At 44.4% G+C, this 21,324-nt stretch overlaps 1 protein-coding gene across 7 annotated transcripts in view; it reads right to left on the bottom strand.

The window, feature by feature from the left end:
- Nucleotides 1-21,324, bottom strand: part of Arid5b (AT-rich interaction domain 5B) — a 183,997-nt gene that overhangs the window by 36,182 nt on the left and 126,491 nt on the right. For 5 of the 7 annotated variants that reach the window (XM_063279167.1, NM_001107624.1, XM_039098745.2 and 2 more), the window contains 2 exon segments: nucleotides 7,529-7,641; nucleotides 1,347-1,551 (listed from right to left, as the gene is read on the bottom strand). In XM_063279167.1, coding sequence (XP_063135237.1) covers nucleotides 1,347-1,551; nucleotides 7,529-7,641 — 318 coding nt within the window. 7 annotated transcript variants of the gene reach the window in all.

Below are 21,324 nucleotides of genomic sequence, written 5' to 3'. Positions count from 1 at the left end.
TGTGATGTTTGGAATAACTGTAACTTAAAAAAAAACAAAAAAACAAAAAACAACAAAAAACAAAAAACAAATCCCGAGTTTAGGGTTTGCGTGGTTATGCTGCCAAACGAGCTTGGCTCAACTGGTATCGAGATATTTTTGGTGTTCATTTTGTACTTGATACCTTGGAATGTGAGAATACTGGACTTCAAGTAATCCCTTGGTAAGGGAAAAGAACCAAATGGGGAATTAAACTGTCAAACGGCTCTTTGACACACCATTCTCGAGAAGCCATAGCGAGCCTTGTCCTGTTTCAAGGCTGAAAGAGCCTAGCCTTGGCCTTGCTCAGAAACATTGATAACGGGACAGAGCTCTTCACAGAACATTGATTTTACTTCTATTCCAAGCAGCTAGTTTTCAGGCAAACATTGTAATCATCTGCCGTTATGTAAGTTTATAATGGCTTCGAGTGCTCTCTTGTAATCAGCGCCAGCTGCTATTAGCTGTGTAAATTGTTAGGTAGAACATACAGGTTTGACTCTCTTCATCGGAATGACATGTGGCTTTAATGGGAAGATGCATTTGGAGAAAATACTATTTCAAGCTGGAGGGTCCCATGGCTTTGTGCACCAGTAAATCCAGACAAGAGCAAAATATACACTTGGCTGTGAACTCTGGGGGCAAGATCTTTTCTTTTTTGTTTTCAATGGAATTCTGCTCAAGCTATGAGTTGTGTCTATGCATGAAGACGTCTAGATGCACCATCCAGCTCAAAGTTGCTCCAAACTGGGATTTCCCTTTGGGTTTTTATCCCACATTTGCTGTGAATTCAGACTTAAAAAAACAAAACAAAAACCAACAGGTTTAGGACTAAAGAGGTTTTCCCCCCCTCTTTATTGGTCCACTTCTAAACATCTCCCTTTTAGAAGCTGTCCCTGAATAGGCAACATCTGTGCCTGATAAGGCGACATCATCGTCATTATCTCATAAGAAAGGAGTTGCAGACACTCTAGATTGACAAAACAGAAAACAAGAATCTTTCAGCACGGTCTATTTCCAGTCACCGTCCTCGGACGCCTGCCTATAAATATCGCTGCAATTGTCCCAGAAGGCAACAATGCAGCGGAAAGAGGCAGGGAGAAAATTCTTGGCTTGGACAATTTGTGGATCTACTATAAACAGAAAACACCCTGCCTAGATTAGGGTTTCAACATAATCACTAGTAGAAAAGAAAGAAAAAAAAAAAACAAAAAAAAAACAAAAACACATTTTTTCCCACTCCCCCCCCCGCCCCCGCCCGATGCCTTGCAATTTCAAAGAATCCGAGCAACTTTTGATATTTCAGAAACAAAAACAAGTATACTTACTCTGTTTGAAACCCAAGTAGGGAATTCGCTCGATGGGCGTTTTTCTTTCTTTCATGTATTTGTACAGGGCCACTAAGAAGGCTTGTTCATCTGCCCTGCACTCTTCGCCAATGGACAACTTTGGCTTTTCTTCACTCGAGGATTTTTTACAGTTATTGTGGTTATTTTTCGGCTTGGTCAAGGCTGACCTGGCCTCCCCTTTCACCTGGAAAAAAGTAGGAACCACAGTATAAACAAATCAAGCCCGGCCTCAGAAGGCTTGCAAAGACATATTTAAGGGACACTTGGAAGACAGCCTTGGGTAAGAACGGTCCTAGACAATTAGTCAACAGGCACAAAGCTCTATAAAGGAGCACACAGTGGGCCTTTGTGCCCTGTGGACTTGATGGCAAGTACTTGAGTCTACCAAGGGTGTGCTCTGAATGCCAATAAAACTTTATTGACAAACAGGTGTCCAGAGGGCCACACTTGGCCAGGTTGTACCAGGGCCCTTTGTATTCTTCATAGTACATTCATGTCAAACCAGAAGAAACAGTGTTGATGTTTGGTGAGAAAACTGCTTTGCCTCTCGACACATTTTTATCTTCCCGAAGGGCACCATCATTAATGTCACTGATGAAACCTTTCTTTCATAACAGCAGCCCGATACTTTATATATATTATATATACTATATATAACATAGTATAATATATTAGATAGACTTATTTCTTTGTGTAGATTTATCCTCTTCCTCTTTCTAGACACCTGGAAGAGCTCTCCATGCTGGGATATACCAGCAACGTCATTGCCATGTGTCATCTGAGGTTGATGACCTCATATGACCATGAATATTATATCTAAAAACAGACTCTTTAATGAGGACTTGATAGCTTTTCCATCAGCTTAGGATGGGATAGGAAATGTCTCCTTGCCAGAAAAGAAAGAACAGAGAGCAGCTAAAACCCCAAGTAGAACAAATGGCCCACCCTCTCAAACTAAGACATAAATAGAGGCAGATACTCCACGGTTCTTCTGCGCCGCAGGCAGACTCTGGAGCTTGGCTAACCTAATGTTCCCTGCTCTCGGCCATGTTGTACAGCGGCCTTTGATGGCTGTTAAATATAACACTGAGTCGCTGAGTTATTTTAATTGTAAAAGGGGGAAGTACAAAGGGTCAGACTTCGGGTTCAAATGCACCCGTGGGGAATGTGTACATTCCAGTGTTCTTTACGTCTCCTGGCTGACATCAGGCAGGAAGAGGGCAAGGGCCGGGGAACGTTGTGAATAAAAACGTCCCACAGATTCTACCCTGTTCTCTCTCTCTCTCTCTCTCAGACTTTTCAGCCTCCACCAATCCTAAGCAGATGAAAAGGTTTCTGTTTATTTATTGAGGGGGAGCACATCCTCTCTGAGAGGGCTTCGTTACCGCTTGTTCTCTCTCTTGAGAGCGCACACTGCTTTAATTTCTTCAGACTGGTCTCACAAGAATAACACTTTCTGGGCAAATCAGTGGGGCCACCAGAGATAATTCTGATATTTTTAAGGGGCTGTGGAAATGGGGTGAAGACGTTTTCCCATATAGGATTTTTACTGACAATGTCGTCCAACTTGTGCACTCTGTGACGTCATAGGAAGGCAGACATCCTGTGACTCTTGACGCCATTATCAATTTTCAGTGCCAAGCTTTAGGTTGATGATGTATGTCCTAATTGTTTTGGCTCCTGACACCGTGAAGCATCCTAGTGTTCATCTGTATTGCCTTATTGGTTTACGTTAGTACCTAAGCCCTGCTGTAATACCACCGACAGGTACTGCATTCTCTCGCTGGCCAGCCTTGCAGAGTAGCAGGCTTGCCAGCAAGCTCCAAGGAACCGCTTGTCTCTCCCCATGTCCCCAGCACTGGGGTTAGAAGCACATAGAACCGGACCAGCTTTCTTTTTTCTTTTAACATGCATACTCCAGATTGAACTGAGGTCTTCGCGCTTGTAGGACAAGCATTTTAAACACCTGAGCTATCCCCCTGAACTTTATGTGCACACCTCTCATGCAGTAAGTTATTATTGTCATAAGAACCTAGAAACTGAGGCACAGGCAGAAGAACAGGTTTAAATGTGTACGATGAACTTAAATGGTGGTCAAAACAAACAAACTTTCAAGTAAAAGGCACATCACATTTCCAGGCATGACACCTAGGGCCGAGAAATACGATTTAGCATATTTATATGTAACCCGGACATGATGACATCTCCTACTGAGAACTATGATTCCTCAAGTCACATAAAAAATCAAAACTAGATGGTATATAAAGCGTAAGGGCTTCTTTTCTTCTATTGGGCACCCAGCCAATCAAGAGCAAGAACCCTAGGCCCATGTGGTGCCTTTAATGAATGATGTAACCTTATGTGCTTCATTGATGCTGTGCCAGCCACAGGCACTGCGAAAGGTACTTGACTAGACCCATTTTACAGGAGAGAAAACTGAAGCTAACTGAGGCTCAAGATCTTTGATCCGTGGCTACTGAACACCTAAGTTTGGAGTTCTGGTCTACCTTACCTCCAAACCTCAACTATGTTCAGAGAAGTAGAGCACAAAGCCGTGTGCGAAACAGGCCGAGGTCTAAGTCTGTGGTGATAACAGACGGAGCATCACTGTTATTAGACAGAGGCGTCTCGGTTAGGGGACTTCGAGGTTTGCAGATAGATAGACAAGCCCTCTGCTTGTGTGTGTAAGAAGAGAAATACTAGAAATGGAAGGAAAGTACATGTGGTAAGAGCCACGGCTGAAGTAGCTCACCCTCTCTGTTTATGACAAAGACTCCAAGAAAGACCATGCTGTCACCTGCTGAACTCCATCCTGTATCCCAGGGGCCCCTTAGGGGAGGAAGGAAGCTCAGCAGGAGGGTAACAAATGGGCAGTGGCTTGCATCTCAAACTACCTTGATAACTTTCTCAGTGCAAGCAAGCTTTCTGTGTCCCCTCCCCCCCACGCCTCCGTAAGACTCAGTCAAGCTATTGTCTGCCTGTTTTGCCCACATTTACTCAAAAAACATTCCCAGCATTCTAGACAGCTGAATTACTGCAATTCAAGTATTAAAATGGAAATACCATCTAGTGCTCATGTTGACCTTAAGAAAGCATGACCTTTAAGGGTGGCAGTCAGGTTCCTGACCTGAGCCACACACACCTGATGAATTCACTAGAAGCTCTGGGGGGTTTTCAGAGTGATTGACAGCATGTTAATCAGAGAAACGATGTTTAATGTTCTCAATGAAGCCACGTGTCTATTTGACACTATCCTCATTCTTCTATGCAATTGAGTTGTAACCACTCTCTTGGTTATTAGCAGGGCTACCCGGCTGGGCTGAACCAGCAACAAGCAGGCTAGACTTCTAATCCTGATTTGGTCAACAACTGGGGACAATACCCTTGGATTCTTGGTAATAATTCTTAGGGATAGTTTGGATGGCCAAAAGAGATGATGATATTGAAACTATCGCGAGCATCACACTTGCAACACACAGCAAAGCAAGGATGTGATTTAAGAGGGCACCCAGCATAACATACTTTGCCTCTCTATGTTTCTTTCTACATGGGAACCACCTGTTACATGTCTAATCTTTAGAAAATGCTTAATGCACGTGTGCGTGCATACACACACACACACACACACACACACAAACACACACACACACACACACAAACACACACATGCACTACCACACAAAATCATTTACTTTCCATCACTAAAGATCTAAGCCAAGTATAGTTGATCAAGCCTCAGTTATGGGCCTGCTGCTATAAATGGCTCCATCAAGTGACAGGACTGGAACTGATCCTCACGACCCCTTCCTAGGGCCAGGTGTTCTTTCTCCTCACGAGACATGCGTTGCCTTCAGAAAGCCACGGAATTTCTCCAGGGGAAAAAAAGTGCTGTCCTATTAACGCCGAGAGCCTGCAAACTTCCAAAGGTGATGTCACGACCAGAGAAAATCCCATGCCTCTCTTCCGGAAGGTTTGTCGTGTGGAGCTGCAGGTGGCTGGCATTTATCCACGGTTAGAAATGGTCTGTTTGAGGCGCTCTGAAAACACAACGCAGGTCTACGAACCAAGTGGCTCACCAACACTTAAAACACTGGTTCAAGTTCCCGAAATAAGCAGATGGTCATAGACTTAACATTTTTACTGCAACGTTTCACGGCAAAAGACCACTTTAGGACTCAGATGTCTTTTAAAATGGCTCTCCTGGCCCCAAGCATGGGCATTTGTTCCAAGCATTTGTTCCTCCTGCAGGATTTTCCAGACAGGTGCCAACAGATACACTCACCACGCTTTAAAAATTAATCTTTCCCAGTTAGTGGGTTTCTCCAAGCCCATTAGAAATATTTCAAGGCAAGACTGTAATCCAAAGGTTCCAAAAGCTAAGACGTCCGACTAGTTCCCAGGAGCTGACCACAGCGCAAGAACATTGGAAGGATGGCGTGTCTCATGGTGACCAATTTCAGTGGCAGCGTTAGTGAAAGGAGAGGTGAGGAGAACCGAGACTTGGCTGTCATCCCTCGTAAAAAGAGTAAAGTCAGCAAACACTGAACACAGTCCATGATTTCAATAGCCGTCAGCTTCTTCTGCTCTCTGAGTCACAGTATGAGTTTTGTAGTCCCCACACATGAGTAGTAATTCCAAATAACAAGGATGAGCGCTTTGTCCCAGTGCGCTCAGGTTTAGAATGTTCTCAAAGAGATGCAACGTAGGCTCTGCATTCTCTGTTGAACGTCGCCATTGTAAAACCCCAACTCCCTATGTATGACCTTGCAGGACTCCTCGGGTCGCACTTCAGGGAAAGGACAGATCCTTCATTCAAGGACATAGAAACCAAGGTCCTAGGTAGTGGGTCCAGGGCTAAGATTCTCAACTCATGAGAAAATATCCTTCATGGTATCCATATGACTTCACTTGCACAGAGTTAAATGGACAGAGACTAAGCAATAGCAGAGAATACTGGGCTTGCATTTAGCCAGCAAACTTAAAAAAATACACACTGTTGGAGATTGGCTTTAAAATTAAAAACGAAAAGAAAAGAAAAGAGAAGAGAAGAGAAGAGAAGAGAAGAAAAGAAAAGAAAAGAAAAGAAAAGAAAAGAAAAGAAAAGGCTTCCGGTGAGACCTTGGGAGCTTGACAAATCCCTAACAAAAGAGCCTTCAGAACTTTGTGGTTAGGAGTCATAGATAAGATTTACAGAATGTAGACATCCATGGTTCCCTTCGACACACTGGGAAGGGGAGAGAGGATCCAGAACAAGCAACAGCCGGCCAGCCACGTCAATTCAAGCCATTTTCTTCTACGTCAGAATCTTCATCAATGATCAACATGCCCCCACATTCAAAGCTCTAGCACTTAGATCTGGAAAGGCTTCCTCAAGTCTAATCTGCCCTTTGTTTCTGATCTAGATGGATGAGAACTGTCTTTGGCCTAGAAGCAAAACACCAAACACAAACATCCAAGAACCAGAATGCGGAACCGTGACCCAGCCTCATAGAAGTCCAAAAGACAAGTCTAAAAATATGAAGCTAAATAGTTCACGAAACACTTCAGGAACACACTGCAAAGATTCCAAAGAATGCTCATTCAAAATGGGCCAACAAGCCTCTACAGTGGACGCCTTCCTTCTGTATCCAGAGACATCTTTAAAAAACACACATTCGCCTTTTTTTTTGCATGCATATTCTTTCTCGTGTATCTCTGATTTGCTCTAATATGAGTTAGAGGTGACCTTGGGTGGGGGAAAAACATGACCAAAAAAGATTAATTCTAGCCACTTCTAATTTCATCTCCAGTTAATCTCTGAAGCACATTTAGATGTGTCCACTCAGAGAGAGGATGGTTCAGCTGGTCTATTTTTGATCCGAGCAGAGTAAACTATGTCATTGTGTCATCTGGTATAAGATCTCAGGCTGAGTGACGTGCGCACTTAATCATGTCCTTTCCTGAACAAGCCAAACTGGGAGGTGAGAAGTCTTTCTGTTGACTAATCAAAACGCCGCTGGCCTCCTACCAGATCCTCCCCACCCACTAGGGAAGTGTCCAGTAGCCGAGAGAGCCAAAGACAGATTCTGAATTGAACTCGGACGGTCACCGAGACATCAGATATCAGAGAGGTCAAAGTGGAAACTCAGTCAGGACGAGTCCCAGTGGACGACCCACCTTACCTTGCTGATGACTTTACCGTCACAGTTATTGTTGGGGTCCTTTGAGCCACTGAAGGAGTCTCTTCTCTGGGGACATGTTTTCTTTTTGCGTGGTCTGCCTTTGAGATTTGGCGCTGAAAACAAATGGAGAGCAATTTGTCAGACCTCTTCTGGGGAAAAGACCCAGAAACTTTACTATAGAGTGCTCTGCTCTGATAGCTGAAACACGCAGGTCAGCCACCAACTTTTATTGGATACTCCTGTCTTTGAAGGGTCCTTGGTAGATGCAGGAGTTTGTCTCTCACAGATAAAGTATCACCTTTCCCATGTCTAATTAATATAAATAAGATGAGGGAGATATGGGAAATATAACCCCCCCTCCTGCCCTCCCACATCTGTACCCTCCCTCCTTCCCCACACCCCCCCCCCCCAGTGCCAACTGTCAGAATAGAAGTACCCCTGGTCAGACTTGGAGATCTCTCCTCCTGTTTGTTTGATATCTCGGTTTTAGAAACCCAAAAGCCACGCCAGCCTGTGATGTCATCACAGGAAAGGAACATCTGAAAACATCACTCTTCTGAAGAGTTTTGAGACAGCAGCATTTTCTCAAATCACCATAGCAAGGAGAGAAAGAGAGAGACTAGAGAAAGGGGCTCACAGTAACAAGCTGCCATTCCACGCATTTTCTCCCGAATACTACTGTAGCCAGCCTGTCTCAAATCTCAGCAAATCTGGCCAAGACACTGAGTCAGCGTGTTCTCTTTCCCTCCTCAATATATTTTTATGAAGATCTGGAGGGTTATTTAAAATAAATTCCAAAGCTTACACTGGGGTTAGCCTGACTCCTGTGGAGGTGTGTGTGTGTGTGTGTGTGTGTGTGTGTGTGTGTGATTAAAGCCATAGTTACAAATGACACAGGTGATGCTGAGCTTGGGCTGTTTATGGGGTGTCCTGACTGCCCCCCTACCAGCTTTCACATTCAAATGCCATCGGTCATGGTCATGCAATTCTCAAAAAAAAAAAAAAAATCTAAAACCTACTAACTCACGGAGCTGCCGTTAACCAACTCCAGACGAATGCCTCCCCCCCCACCCCGCCCCCAAGCAATCTCTCCAGAGCTCTCAAAGCACCTATATTTTTATTACTTTGAAGGACAGTTAGAGGGGAAAAAAAAGTCTGAACAGCAGGGAGCCTCTTAATTGTTATTTATCTCTTGACACACAGGGTTAGCCGGTGCCTTTAGGACATTTTATATTGGACTCAATTTACATACACACGGACTGCCTACTAGTTTGTTTTTCTGCCGCGGTTAGGAGCTTTACTGTCAGTGAAACTCAGCTAAGGCAACAGTGTCTTTCCTGTCAAAGTGGGGAGTGTGGGTTATGAAGCCATTTCGGGAGGCTCGGGCTCCCCTTCCCAAACGACCGTTCTCATTTCATTCTCAAAAAAACAAAACAAAAAAACAAAACAAAAAAAAAAAAAAAAAAAAAAACGCTGGTCTCAAAGTCCATCCCAGAAAACCTGCCTGGAATTTTCGAAGGTAAAGTCGGAAGGAAAATCAATCGAAAACAGACATTACCCATTCCAGTCGCCAAACATCTGCCTGATTGACGCCTGTGCTCAGGAAAGCTCCGGCAGGGGACTGTTCCCCAGTCTCATCCCTGGAAGTCTGGTCTTGGTGTGAACGCAGCTTCCTAGCTGCGAGGAGGCTCAGCGCTGCTCACAAGTCCCCTCCCCCGGCAGCTCCATTACTCATGTAAACACACAGCAGTGACTAGCACGGGTGTGTGGGATGGGCTCTGAGCTCTGAGCACTTAGAGGGAGCTGCCAGACTAGCAAGGAAGACTCTGCTCTCTCCTCCTCCCTGGCTCGCTGGCGACTCGCTGACTGCGCCCAGCCTGTTTGGTGGCTCCTGACCTCTCTCTGGTGGGAGCTCGGGAGCTCAGAGCCCAGTTCGGAGAACTTGCTACGGTCCACAGCCTGGAGCCAGGGTGTGGACTGTTTTGTTTAAAGGACTTTGTGTAGCTCGGAAGCTCTTCCACAAGGACCAAAGTGCCAGGCTTTAATGACTGCTAGGGTAGGACTTACTCTCAAGTCCCCTTATCAAAATAACTGCTCTGCACTGAGCAGGCAGAAGCAAACCGGACTTGAGAGAGAAGCTCTGAGAGATCCCATCAGCCTTCAGTCGGAACAGAACAATATGGCCTCTGTTCTGAGACTTGTCAAAGCCATCTTTCCCCTCCTCATATTTTTGAAAAGCACTTAAAACCTAATAGGCATTTATTTCCAGAGAAGCTTTCAAAGCCCAAAGGCCCTGTCTAAAGACAGAGCTTTGCACTGAACCCCAAGTTTTAAAAACAGCAAGGCAAAGGTTCTGAGAACCTGTAAGAGCCACCCTGAAACCCAGTCGATTTCCTTCATCTTTGGGGATGTTTTCAGAACCCAGATACTCAGCGGATTCTGAGAACTACAAAGTTAGAATGGAGGAAACCAGTGCACTGATCACAGAACTCTAAATATGGGGTCTTTGATTCTTAATTGGTCAAGAACATGCTAATGCAAATCCTTCTTTTACTCCCAATTAGGATCTCTCTCTCTCTCTCTCTCTCTCCCCCCCTCCCCCCACCCCCCTCTGTTTAGTCATTGTATTCTTTGTACAGAAGGAGAGGCACAATATTATTATCCGTGACTGGACCATCTTTAAGGGTAGGGCCATTGACTTTGAATCTTATTTGCATAACATTAGGGAGGTAGCGTTGTGTCAAGGTGTTTGTTGAATGACTAATGGAAACACAGATAACTCATCACATCCTCCTAAGTAAGTGGGACCTGCCAACTGGATCACGTGATACATGTGTCACGCTGGGAACCTTTACCCCTTTACATCCGATGCTTTGGTCACCTAACCTGGAAGCTTGAGGTAACAGCGGAACAAGGAAGAGAGGCTTTTGGCTTCCTGGCTGCTGCCAAACCTTTGCCTTCACCACAGCCTTGTGCTCCGTATCAGTCACAAACCATCTATGTGCCAGGGGCGGTGACCAAGAAGAACTGGTGACCAGTCCCCCATAATGCAACAGGAGACCTTTTCTATCTAAGACCCTCAGTGGAGCTTTGTGACCGAGGGGGAGGAAGATAACAAATATTCCACCCCTGGATTATGCCTAACTTGCCCCCAGGGCAGAGAAACAAATCTTTCTGTTCACCTCTGATTAAAAAGTGAATGCCCATGGTGCGGTGGTTGGGACAGAGTAGGGCTTTGAGGCTTATTTTCTCACAAGAGAAACATCCTCATACCTTCCAGCCATCCTGGATACTGTACTTACTCCCCCCTGGAAAGCAAATGCCAAATCCAAGGTCCTGAGTCTCAACCTGGAGCCGCAGGCTCCTGCTCTAGGGAAGAGTGACCTCTCATGTCCAAGCTCTGCTCTCACAAGTGACAACTCTGTCATCAGAGAGGCTTCCTCTGGCCACAGACGGAAACATAAGCAGAGACCCACAGCCACACATCACACACACACACACACACACACACACACACACACACACAGTCTACATTAGAGGTCTCCATCAGATTCCTGACCCCACAACCCGACCCACCCTGGCCCTAGAGCTCAGGGAATCCCTTGGAAGAGTAAGAAGAAAGGGAGTCGGAGGGGACGCAAGGCATCAGGAGGACATGGCCCTGTGAATTAACTGAGCAAGGTAGAAATGAGCTCACACAGACTGAAGCAGCAATCTCGGGACCGACAGGTGTCTGCGCAGGTCCTCTGAGTATATATTAGAGCTATTAGCTTGTATGTTTATGGGTGACTCTGAGGAGGAATGGGTATGTGGCTCTTGTGCCTGCTCTTGGACTCCTTTCCTTCTCTGGGTTGCTACGTCCAACTTCAGTAGGATGGTTTTTGCTTCACCGCACTATATTTTATTTTCTCATGTTTGGTCAGCTATCTCTTCCCTTTCTTCTTCTTATCTTTTTTTCTCTTCTAAGGAGAGGCTGGAGAGGGAGTGGATGCAGACGGGAAGCAAAGTAGGGAGGAACTGGGAGGAGGAGAGGGAGAGGAAACCAACATGAGAAAAGAATCTACTTTCAGTAAAAGAAAAAATTGAAAAGAATAAATTAAAAAAAAAACTGAAGACAAAACAAATGAACAAACAGAACCCCACAAAAACCCAAATGATATTGTAAAGCCATTCTTTTTTTTTTTTTTTTTTTTTTTGGTTCTTTTTTTCGGAGCTGGGGACCGAACCCAGGGCCTTGTGCTTCCTAGGCAAGCGCTCTACCACTGAGCTAAATCCCCAACCCTTGTAAAGCCATTCTTATTATAACTCCTTTCACTTGTATATATAACTCATAACCCAGTGTAGTCCAGTGTGTATGTGTTTAAGTCCTCCTTCTCCCCCTCCTCCTCCTCCCCCACCTTCTCCCCCCCCCCCTCCTTCTAGGTTTTATTTTGATGCTGGAAAGATATCTCAACAGCTAAGAGTGCATACTCCTCTTATAGCGGACCTAAGTTCAGTTCTCAACACCCAGCCCCAACGGCTTAACCCTCCTTTAGCTCCAACTCCAGGGCGTCTGTTGCTGTCTTCTGGTCTCTGAGGGCACTTGGGGCTCCCTCCCACAACCACACATGGGTGATTCTCTGGTAGAACAGTAAGGCCTCTTAACCATGGACCTGCTGTCTCTCCTGCCCCTCAGTAACCACGCTTTGCACAGGTTCCCTCAGTGTTACACTCGGAAGACAATAGTGCCTCATCCTTCTTGAGAACATCTTAAGTGCCCGCCATAGCTCTGTCTTCCAATGATAACTCCACTAAACCTCGCAGCAAACCCAGGAGGTCAGCACTGTTCTTATTCTCCCCATTCTACAGATCAGCAAGCTGAGGCAGATGAAGTCGGCTGTCTCAGACCACATGACTGATTATCGGAATGGGATTGCTGCCCGGGCAATTGCTTTTTAGTCAGGGTCCTCCTGCTTGCCCACACACAGAGTCATCTCACTTCTTGATGAGTACACAGATGTCAACCCCTCTGGCAGTCCACAGTGAGCTTCCGCCAAACCAAAACACCAGTCAACTCTAACCTGTTTCTGTGAGCCTAGCATGCCCAGCCTCTCCTGGACTCACTGAGAGCAGGGCTCCCCTCCAGTTGTGACTTAGCAGTTGGCGACTGGGCTTCTGCTCAATGCCTTAAAGTCAGTTAAACTTGGTCAAAGCGCTACGCCTGTGACCCCTTTACAGTGTGTGTGTGGGGGGGGGGGGAGGAATCACTGGCTGATGAGTGAGAGATTTCTCTGACTGAAACAAACAAAACTTTTCTCTTCAGTTGTCCATCTGTCCATCTTCCTCTGCCAACTAACACGGGCTCACATTTGCACAGCAGCTGCTGGTTTTGCAGACATTAACCCTCTAAGAAGCACGCTACCTCTATGTTCAGGACACCCTGACTTCTGAGGCCTGCTTAGGCCATTCTTTCCCCTTGTTAACATAGTCTATCTTCTTGACAACAGCCCCGCACTTTGTTGTTACTCTGTTTCTCTTAAAGGGACGGTTTATTCAAAAAGAGAAAAGAAAAAAAAGTGGGGGTCTGTGTGTATCCACTTAAGCTATAGGTTCAGACACGCTACTCTGTCAGGTGTGGGAAACTCATCTCAGTCCAGATTCTTGAAATAATAATAGGACAGAGGAAATGTAACCAGTTACTGGCAAGAGCCAGGCTTTTGCTTAAATGTTGCTTTCCCCCACCTCCCTTCTCTCTGCTATGCTCTCCCTGTCATGGCCGTCATTTTATTTATTTATTTATTTATTTATTTATTTTTAATACCATTTATGCTCTTGGAAATCCTACAAAGAAAAACGGCTGTAAAAGCTGGATTGACTCATCAGCAAGCAAAGAACCCCTTCTTCCCATTTTGGAGAGGTCTTTTCTCCCTGCCCTCTATGACCGCGCTAGGTATCCATTAGAGAAGTTCTTTGTGTCTACTCATAACATAGAGAGGGTCTTACTTGCTGAGAGGACCTAGAAATTGAGGAGTGGAAAAAAACCTAAACATCGTCTTCCTAAGAGTTGACCGTGTGTGTGTGTGTGTGTGTGTGTGTGTGTGTGTGTGTGTGTGTGTGTCTTTGTCTACAGGGGTTAAGCAGAGCATTAAGTCATTGAATTTTCAAACTGTATTTTAAATATGAGCCGGAGAGCAAAATCCTTATTCCTGGTGATATGTTACATTTCTGTAATGCCTTTCCTCTGAGGAGAGTGAAATGCTGGGAATTTTTCTTTACAGACAATAATCTTAAAATACTCTGGCAAGTTTCAGCTCAGAGTACTGCTCTTTCTGGGGAAGAAAAAAAAAGGAAAAAAAAAAAAAGAAAAAAGAAAAAAAGAAAAAAGAAATCTACCCTAATTTAGTTATCATTACCACGTTCTATTTTCAATATTTCCCCTTTGACTATTTACAAACTTCCTCTTTCAGTCTAGCAAGAATAGGATGAATGTTTTTAGTTATTAATGTATGAGTCAAAGATTTAGAAATCGAGAATGACAGAGGCTTGATCAAAGCCACTCCTAAAATTTATGGGCGTAATAAAAGAAAGGCATTTCGCAGATAATCTCTTACAGAATTCCAGTTTTTAAATACTTGGGGGAAAAACAAAAACAGCCTAAAAGCTCCCAAACCTTCTTGGTGGCTTCACCACCAAGCCAACATTTTAACATAAGAACTCATAAATGATTCCCTGCGTGTTTGTAGCCAATGGATATTTACGTGGTTGAAGCTCTCTGTGAATTCACAAAACATGATTCCCACATAAGTTAAGACTCTGAGTTTATTTTTATTCTGTTTTTCTATAAACAGTCCTCCCCACCCAGCAGAAAACACTTGAGAGGCACATGCACTGCCTGATCTGTGAGAGCCCAGAGCCATTCACAGGTCCAACTTGGTCTTACGGAAGCACTCTAACCTTAATTGATGGATAGAGAACAGTAAGTAGATACAGCGGCACAGCATTGCAAGGGCTTTAGGACATGATAATTGCATTGACAATTGCATTTAAAATCTATTCTCTCAAATAAAGGTATTAGAAAGAGGAACCCAGAGATAAGGGCCCAGATTCTAGGGCCAGATTTAAAAGCTATCTAAAAGCCTTCGCGTTTAAATGCCACCAAGATCATATCTCTGGGAACAACCGCAGGTCACATGCCCGGGATGAATTGTCACATGGTCACACTGCGTATTACTGGTCTCCTGGAGAACCAGGCTGAGAGTTCCTAGATGCTGTAGCCCAAGGCCAGTTCCTCTGTTTCTGGTACCACTTGCTTCAATGTAGCATTTCCACTGAACCATGGGTTCTCACAAGATCCCCGTTGTTCTGCTTCCCCAAAAGGATGAGCAGTTGTTTTGTTAGAAAGAGGATGGTAAACAAATAAATAAGAAGATGGTATTAGGAGGCTCAGATCACCCTCGCTACCTGTCACTAATGAGAAGAGAGTGTAAGACCATGCTTCCTCTACCTAGATAGAATGGGCAGCTTTAGTCCCAAACAGCCATAGACTTCACTGACTGCTCAACAAACTGTGTAAGTAAACACCCTTGTGATCTCGTTCAAAACAGGCCTGGTCTTACTCACTCCTGGTTCACACTCCTGAATGCTGGGGCATTGTTAATGCCTCTGATCAACGGATTAGTAATTTCACAGGCATGCGATTTGCATAGCTCTTTCCTGATTACGCCCTCTCCTCTCTCTCTCTCTCTCTCTCTCTCTCTCTCTCTCTGTCCCCGAGGTCTTCATTTCTCGGAAACACTTTAAAAATACACGTTATTTCCCTCTGCTCTTCCCCCACCCCATAAATGGAACAGGGCTTGGAGTTCATCTGTATTGCTAATTGGTTTGAGAGCACGTGACTCCATGTACTTCTGCATTAAAAACAAGCAAGCCTTTTCTGTAGTCAGGGCTTATCCTAAGAAATAAGCTGATTTCTAGCCTCGTTTCCCTGGGAGACAGAAATTATCAAATACCACTCAGAAATGATTTAAAGTCATAGTGTGGATTCTCCGGTCGCCGAGGGTACTCTGTAGAAAGAGGCTCACCGGACACTGTCGAAGAGGAAAGAGATCGTGGAAGCTTCTGACTATCTTTACAGGAAGTCAAAGAAGCTCTGAGATCTACCTGGGTATAGAGCTGGGGAGGATTCTGGGCTGTTTGAAGATAGACCCTTTAGAAAGAAGGTTTTGGAAATAGGAAAGGCGTTTGAAAGCTAAGCCAGGCCTTGCATGGTCTCACACCCTCCCTCTGACCTGCGTTGACTATTCAGAGGTCCTGGAGAGGAAACAGACTCCTGGTGGAGGACTCAGTAGGTGCTCTCAGGGGTGGTGGGTGTGTCCCATAGTTGTTTGTGGAAAAAGTGTTCAACTCTCAGGTAACAGGGTGGTTCACCATGGCCTGGATGTGACCCAGGCCCTTGGTTTTCCAACAATGACAAAAGTGTTCTCTAAAAGGACTACAGTGGCTCCAACCTCTGTGATCACATGTACTTGAAACTGTTTCTCCCTCCACATGTCAGGGATCCTGTGGGCCACTTCCAGGCCTATGTGACAGTCTAGGCTCCCCAGGGGAGAAAAATCACACACACACACACACACACACACACACACACACACACACACACAACTGCACAGTTAGAAAAAAAATATGCCATTTCAACTCCGCATTGTACTTTTTCAAAGAAGTCAGTTCTTTCCCATCTTCTGAAAAACATTAAGCAAATGCAGACTTAGCCTATCTTGCCATGTTACCATTAACAGGGATGAATTACAATTTATTATTATTGTCTGTTTATTGTTTAAGGCTATTTAAGTATCTATTGTGGACATGTTTTTGAAGGATATTTTAATTCCTACCATTTCTGAAGGTCATAAAAACAGGACCTCATGAACAGAGAACAAGTATTTCTCTCTCTCTCTCTCTCTTTTTCTCTCCTTTTTCTGTGACAACCAATAAACTTGCTCATTCCAGTCTATGATTGATACCCTCCGAGGTGCCCCTACTGAACACAACTGCAGCGAACTGAAAGCTACATTTTTACGTCAAATGGTTTCAGAAGGACACGGTAAGTAGCATTTAGACTTGCATTAAAACACAGCGTCTGTGTTTAGCCATCTCTCCAGCTTTGGAAATGAGATTGTCTAGTTTCAATACCGAAGGTATTCGATTTGCCAATTTGACAAAGAAAATGTTCCCCACTGGATCTAAGTAAATAGTTTTTATGGTTTGGTTTGGTTGGTTGTGCATACATAGATTAGCATGGCTATGCTTAACTCATTACAGACATGGATGAACATTCTAGGAGACACAGTTTGGTTCTTAAATCCACACCGAATAAAAACAATCGAATAAGGTCCTAATTTGTTTTAAAAGATGTACAGAAGGAGTTTGTGCAGAAAGTCCAGTTACTAATTTCTTTATTCCATCCAAAAGAACAATCTAGGATATAGTGTCCTTCCTTCTTTAAAAGTAAGAGCCCAAGGTCCTACTAATCTACAGTGCTAGCTTCCAAAACGGGGTGACCTGAATTCCATCCCTAGAACCGGCATGGTGGAAAGAGAGAATTAGAGAATTGACCTCTGACTTCTACAAGTGCTTGGTGGCACATGACCCCACAAATAAAAATGTAACTTTTTTTTTTTAACTAAGAAGGGAGCTGGCGATGACTCAGTTTATAAAGTGTTTTCTACATAATCATGGAGGCCTGGGCTCAATCCTCAGACTCCCGTCCCTGAGCCTCTCAGTGGTGCGCAGATGTAGTTTCCTACCGATGAGGCAGAGGCGGGCAGATCTCTGGGCGAGCTGCCGGTTGGCTAGCCAAATTTCAGCAGGAAGCCCAAGCCTCAAAACACAAACAGACACCCCCAATGCCTGAAGATGACACAGCTCTCCTCTGGCCTCAGCATGGACACATGCACGCCGGCTTCTACACACGGAACACGTGCACACACCCGCCCGTAACATCTCTGCCCATCTCCGCCCATAACGGCTTTTCTTAAAATGCTTTGCTAAAACTCGCTCACGTTCCCTGAGCTTCCCCTGAGGAGCTGCAGGAGCCGCCGTACTGCAAAGGCACTTCACAACCCTTCTGCGGTCCCATGGCTCTCTGACTGTAAAGAAGAGAGTAGAAAATGTAGTCTGGAGGGGTCCAGAGAAGAAGAGAAAGGAGCCTGGGGTGTGGTGTGTGGGCAGAGGCAGCAACAAAGTTCCTGACCCCCACAGGCATACATTAACTAGGGACCAGTGGTTGATTGTGACAAGCTCATGTGCTCCGTCATTGGAAACATGAGTTTGTGTCACAGAGAACAGCAGGGCAGATGTTAGTGGAAACCACTCCATGGATCTCATAATAATACTAGTAATAATTAATAACAGTGATAGAGAAGGGTGAAGCTTCACGCTGTCAGTTAAGAGAAAACATTTCTCTTCCTGTTTAAAGTCGCTGCATCCAGTGCGGTCACGGTACCCACAGGAGTCTGCAGAGCTCTTGAAACCCCACGTCCGAGACGAGGTGCACTTTACGTGCGAAACACCGACTGGTTTTCAACATGTGGGATGGAGAGCAAACGATCTCACAGAGCGCATCTTAAATCAAGTCCACACTGAGATAATGGCAATATTTTGGCTATAATGGATTGGATAAATATATCATTAAAATTAATTCCACATTTTCCTTTTTCAATGGCAGACGGCTTGTGTCATCTTCCGTATGGGTGATGCTGGTTTGGACGACAACATAATGTTAGGATCAGAGATGTCCTTGGTTGGGACTCAAAGGGTAAGCAAAACAGACCGACGTCTGAAGCTAGAACACAGTTATCGAAGATCACAACTCAAATGGTCCAATACAATGTAGGGTCCTATCTGCTGTAATGTCTGCTGTCACGAACACATGTTATTACCCCAGAATTTGCTGATGTGGGGTCTCAAAAAAGTTCAAATCTAGTAATATTGACTCGAGGTTACTAAACGTCCCGATAAGGCTGTTAGAACATTAAGTTCCTTAACTAAGGTACCAAGTGAAAACATGTTGGAGGAGGGAGAGAGGGAAAGAGGGAGGGAGGGAGGGAGAGAAGGAGGGAGGGAGGGAAGAAGGGAGGGGGAGAGGGAGAGAGGGAGGGAAAGAGGGAGAGAGGGAGGGAGGGAAAGAGGGAGAGAGGGAGAGAGGAGCTCTGACTCCTCCTGAGCTATTTTGACATGTTGATGACATGAGTTGGGTGTAGTGTTTTAATCATTTGGTGCAGACATGAGCATGAGAAAATGGAATTTGAGTGAGTTTGGCTAATCCCAAGTAGAAGTTTCCTGACCACAAATTGCCGAAAAAGTTTACAGTCTAACTGCGTTTGCCTTTTAGAGATTTCACTTGAAAGTAAGGAGAGGGGTCAGATACAGTCAGCCCTCAAGGCAAGAACATGACCTTCTTGGCATGGTCCAGCTGCCTCAGGTCCCACAATTTCACACGACACATTGCCAAGAAGCCCGGAGAAGTTGGATGAAAGAAAGAGGTTTCAGTTCTGGGAACTGTAGAGGAGACGAGCACTTTATCCAGTCATCCTTAGCATCCAAAGGACCAGCAAGAAAACAGGGTGACAGAAGAGGGACCTTGCTATGCACGCCTAGGGACAGGGGTTTGATTCCTGGAACCCACGCCAAGCTCTATGGAGAGAACCAGTTCTACGAAGTTGTTCTCTGATCTCCGTCTTCAGACCCACAATGCACATGCGTACACATATGCACTTGATAAAAAATAAATGTAGAAAGACCACCGGACATTGTGATGATAGTGGCTACTTAATACCGGGTCAGCCTAGCGTCTTGTTCTCCCGCATAGCCAGTCACAGGGTCTGAAATAAGAGTCCATTCCCTCTGGCTCCTCCACTTTGGTTTCTATGACGATGGCCATGAAGCACAGGAGCTAAGCAACCTATCAAAAGCCAAGCTCTCCTCCGCTGAACCCCTTCCTTTTATCTTCAAATGACCTGGATTATAACACACGAGAGCAGTAATGGTGGCTCCGGAAATAAATTCAGGCTAGACAGCGAGAGCTGCAGCTCAAGCACCTCAGGTTTTAGGCTGAGAGATGAAAACGATCACTGCAGCGTGAACAAGACATGCGACGGGTATTTTACTGTAGGATACTTATAAGGTGATCATTTTTAATGACATTTTTGGATGGGTTCAACCTACATGCAATGAAGCGCCCCGTCTGTGTGCCTCTGGTATGTTGGTGATAGCTGTAAAGGTTTTTTTTTTTTTTTTGGTCTTCCACCCAAGCGCTTTCATAGCATATGGTATACATATTTTAGCATCCGACCTTATAAACTCATGACCAACTGTCAGTAGACAGTTATCTAACACATGGGGTCGCCATAAAAAGCCTCCTTATTTGGGCAAAAGTCCTCGTCTGCACCGGTATCTCTGTATTTCCTCTCAGAAGAAATGTCTTTGGATTATTGGCTGTTCAGGAAACCCAGAGGCTTGCAAGTGTGGCGATTGAAAGGCCGCGAAATAAATCCTTAGCAAGTTAAAACACTTAGCTCGTCATTAGAACCATTTCTGGCTTTGTTAGCCTTAAGCAAACTCTCTATTGCCCTCTTGTGGTAAATCAGGGTGATGCACAGGGATGACCACAAAAACCCCAGGAACTAACAAGGTTTACTCAAACACAGGTAGGGCATTGATCTCGGAGGGACGCAAGTGTGAACCACAACTTTAGGCTGTTTCAATATGCATTTTAATTTACATTTAGTAGGCCTCCTTCAGGATGCCAGGAGTTGTGAGGTGAGGTTGGTGGGGCTTGTATAGGAGGTGTAGAACAATGTATCCCAGGAAGGTAACAGAGTCACTGTATCTGTGGCTATAGCTGTTCTATTTTTGTGGCCAATTGATTTTAACGAGTTTTATAACCGTAAAAAAGATCATGCCCACATTTTAAAAGTTCCTTCATAACCAAAAATAGGCTGATACTCCAATTGGCTTGGAATTACAGGAACCAAGGAAAGATGTCTGAATAACTCCCTAATAAGGAAGAAAAGCCACTAAAAACAAAAAAGGCCAGTTCATTTGTTTCTAACAATAGGCAGTATAGAGAAACTTGGAATTTATAAGACCAAGGAAAGGACTAAGCTGTATCATTCCATGAATAATAATAATAATAATAATAATAATAATAATAATAATAATTCTAAATCCTATAATCAGTTGTGCAATTGGTGCTTAATTTGATTTTTAAATTTCATTTCCAATCTATGTGGTGTAATTTTGGACAATTTCCTACTGAATGGGCCTGTTCGCCCCCAAAAGCAAATAAACTTGGTATTAAAACAAACCAAGCAGCTAAAAAAAGAAGTTGGGGGGATCCAAAACTGCAGAGCCCAGGACACAAAAAGCAAACCCTCTCTCCTCCAATTACCAGCCAAGGCACTGGCTTTTTAAATAAAGCTACTTCCCCCTGCCCAGCGTGAACCCAAATGTTCTGTAATTCCAAGATGATTTTAGGAGCGGATTTATCTTGACTTGGCCTCGACTCCAGTTTTGCAGCAACAGTTGTTTGGCTTTCGACTTTGAATTGACAAAGTCCTTAAAGTAACTCTACCATAAAATTAAACAGCTGTGTCTTCTTTAGCAAAACATGACTGACTGCTCTTATGTGTGCGCTGCGGCGCAAGCTCAAAAAGTGCCCTTTCTTTCATGTCCTTTTACTAAAAAAAAAAAAAAAAAAAAAAAAAATTCCAAAATAATTTCTCTAGTTAGCCTTGTTTCTCTTTAAAAGACAACAACAA

This window comes from Rattus norvegicus, chromosome 20 (assembly GCF_036323735.1).
Source record: "Rattus norvegicus strain BN/NHsdMcwi chromosome 20, GRCr8, whole genome shotgun sequence".
Lineage (NCBI taxonomy): Eukaryota > Metazoa > Chordata > Mammalia > Rodentia > Muridae > Rattus > Rattus norvegicus.
Note: the sequence above shows the minus strand (reverse complement) of the source record. Positions and strands in the feature narration are given on the sequence as shown.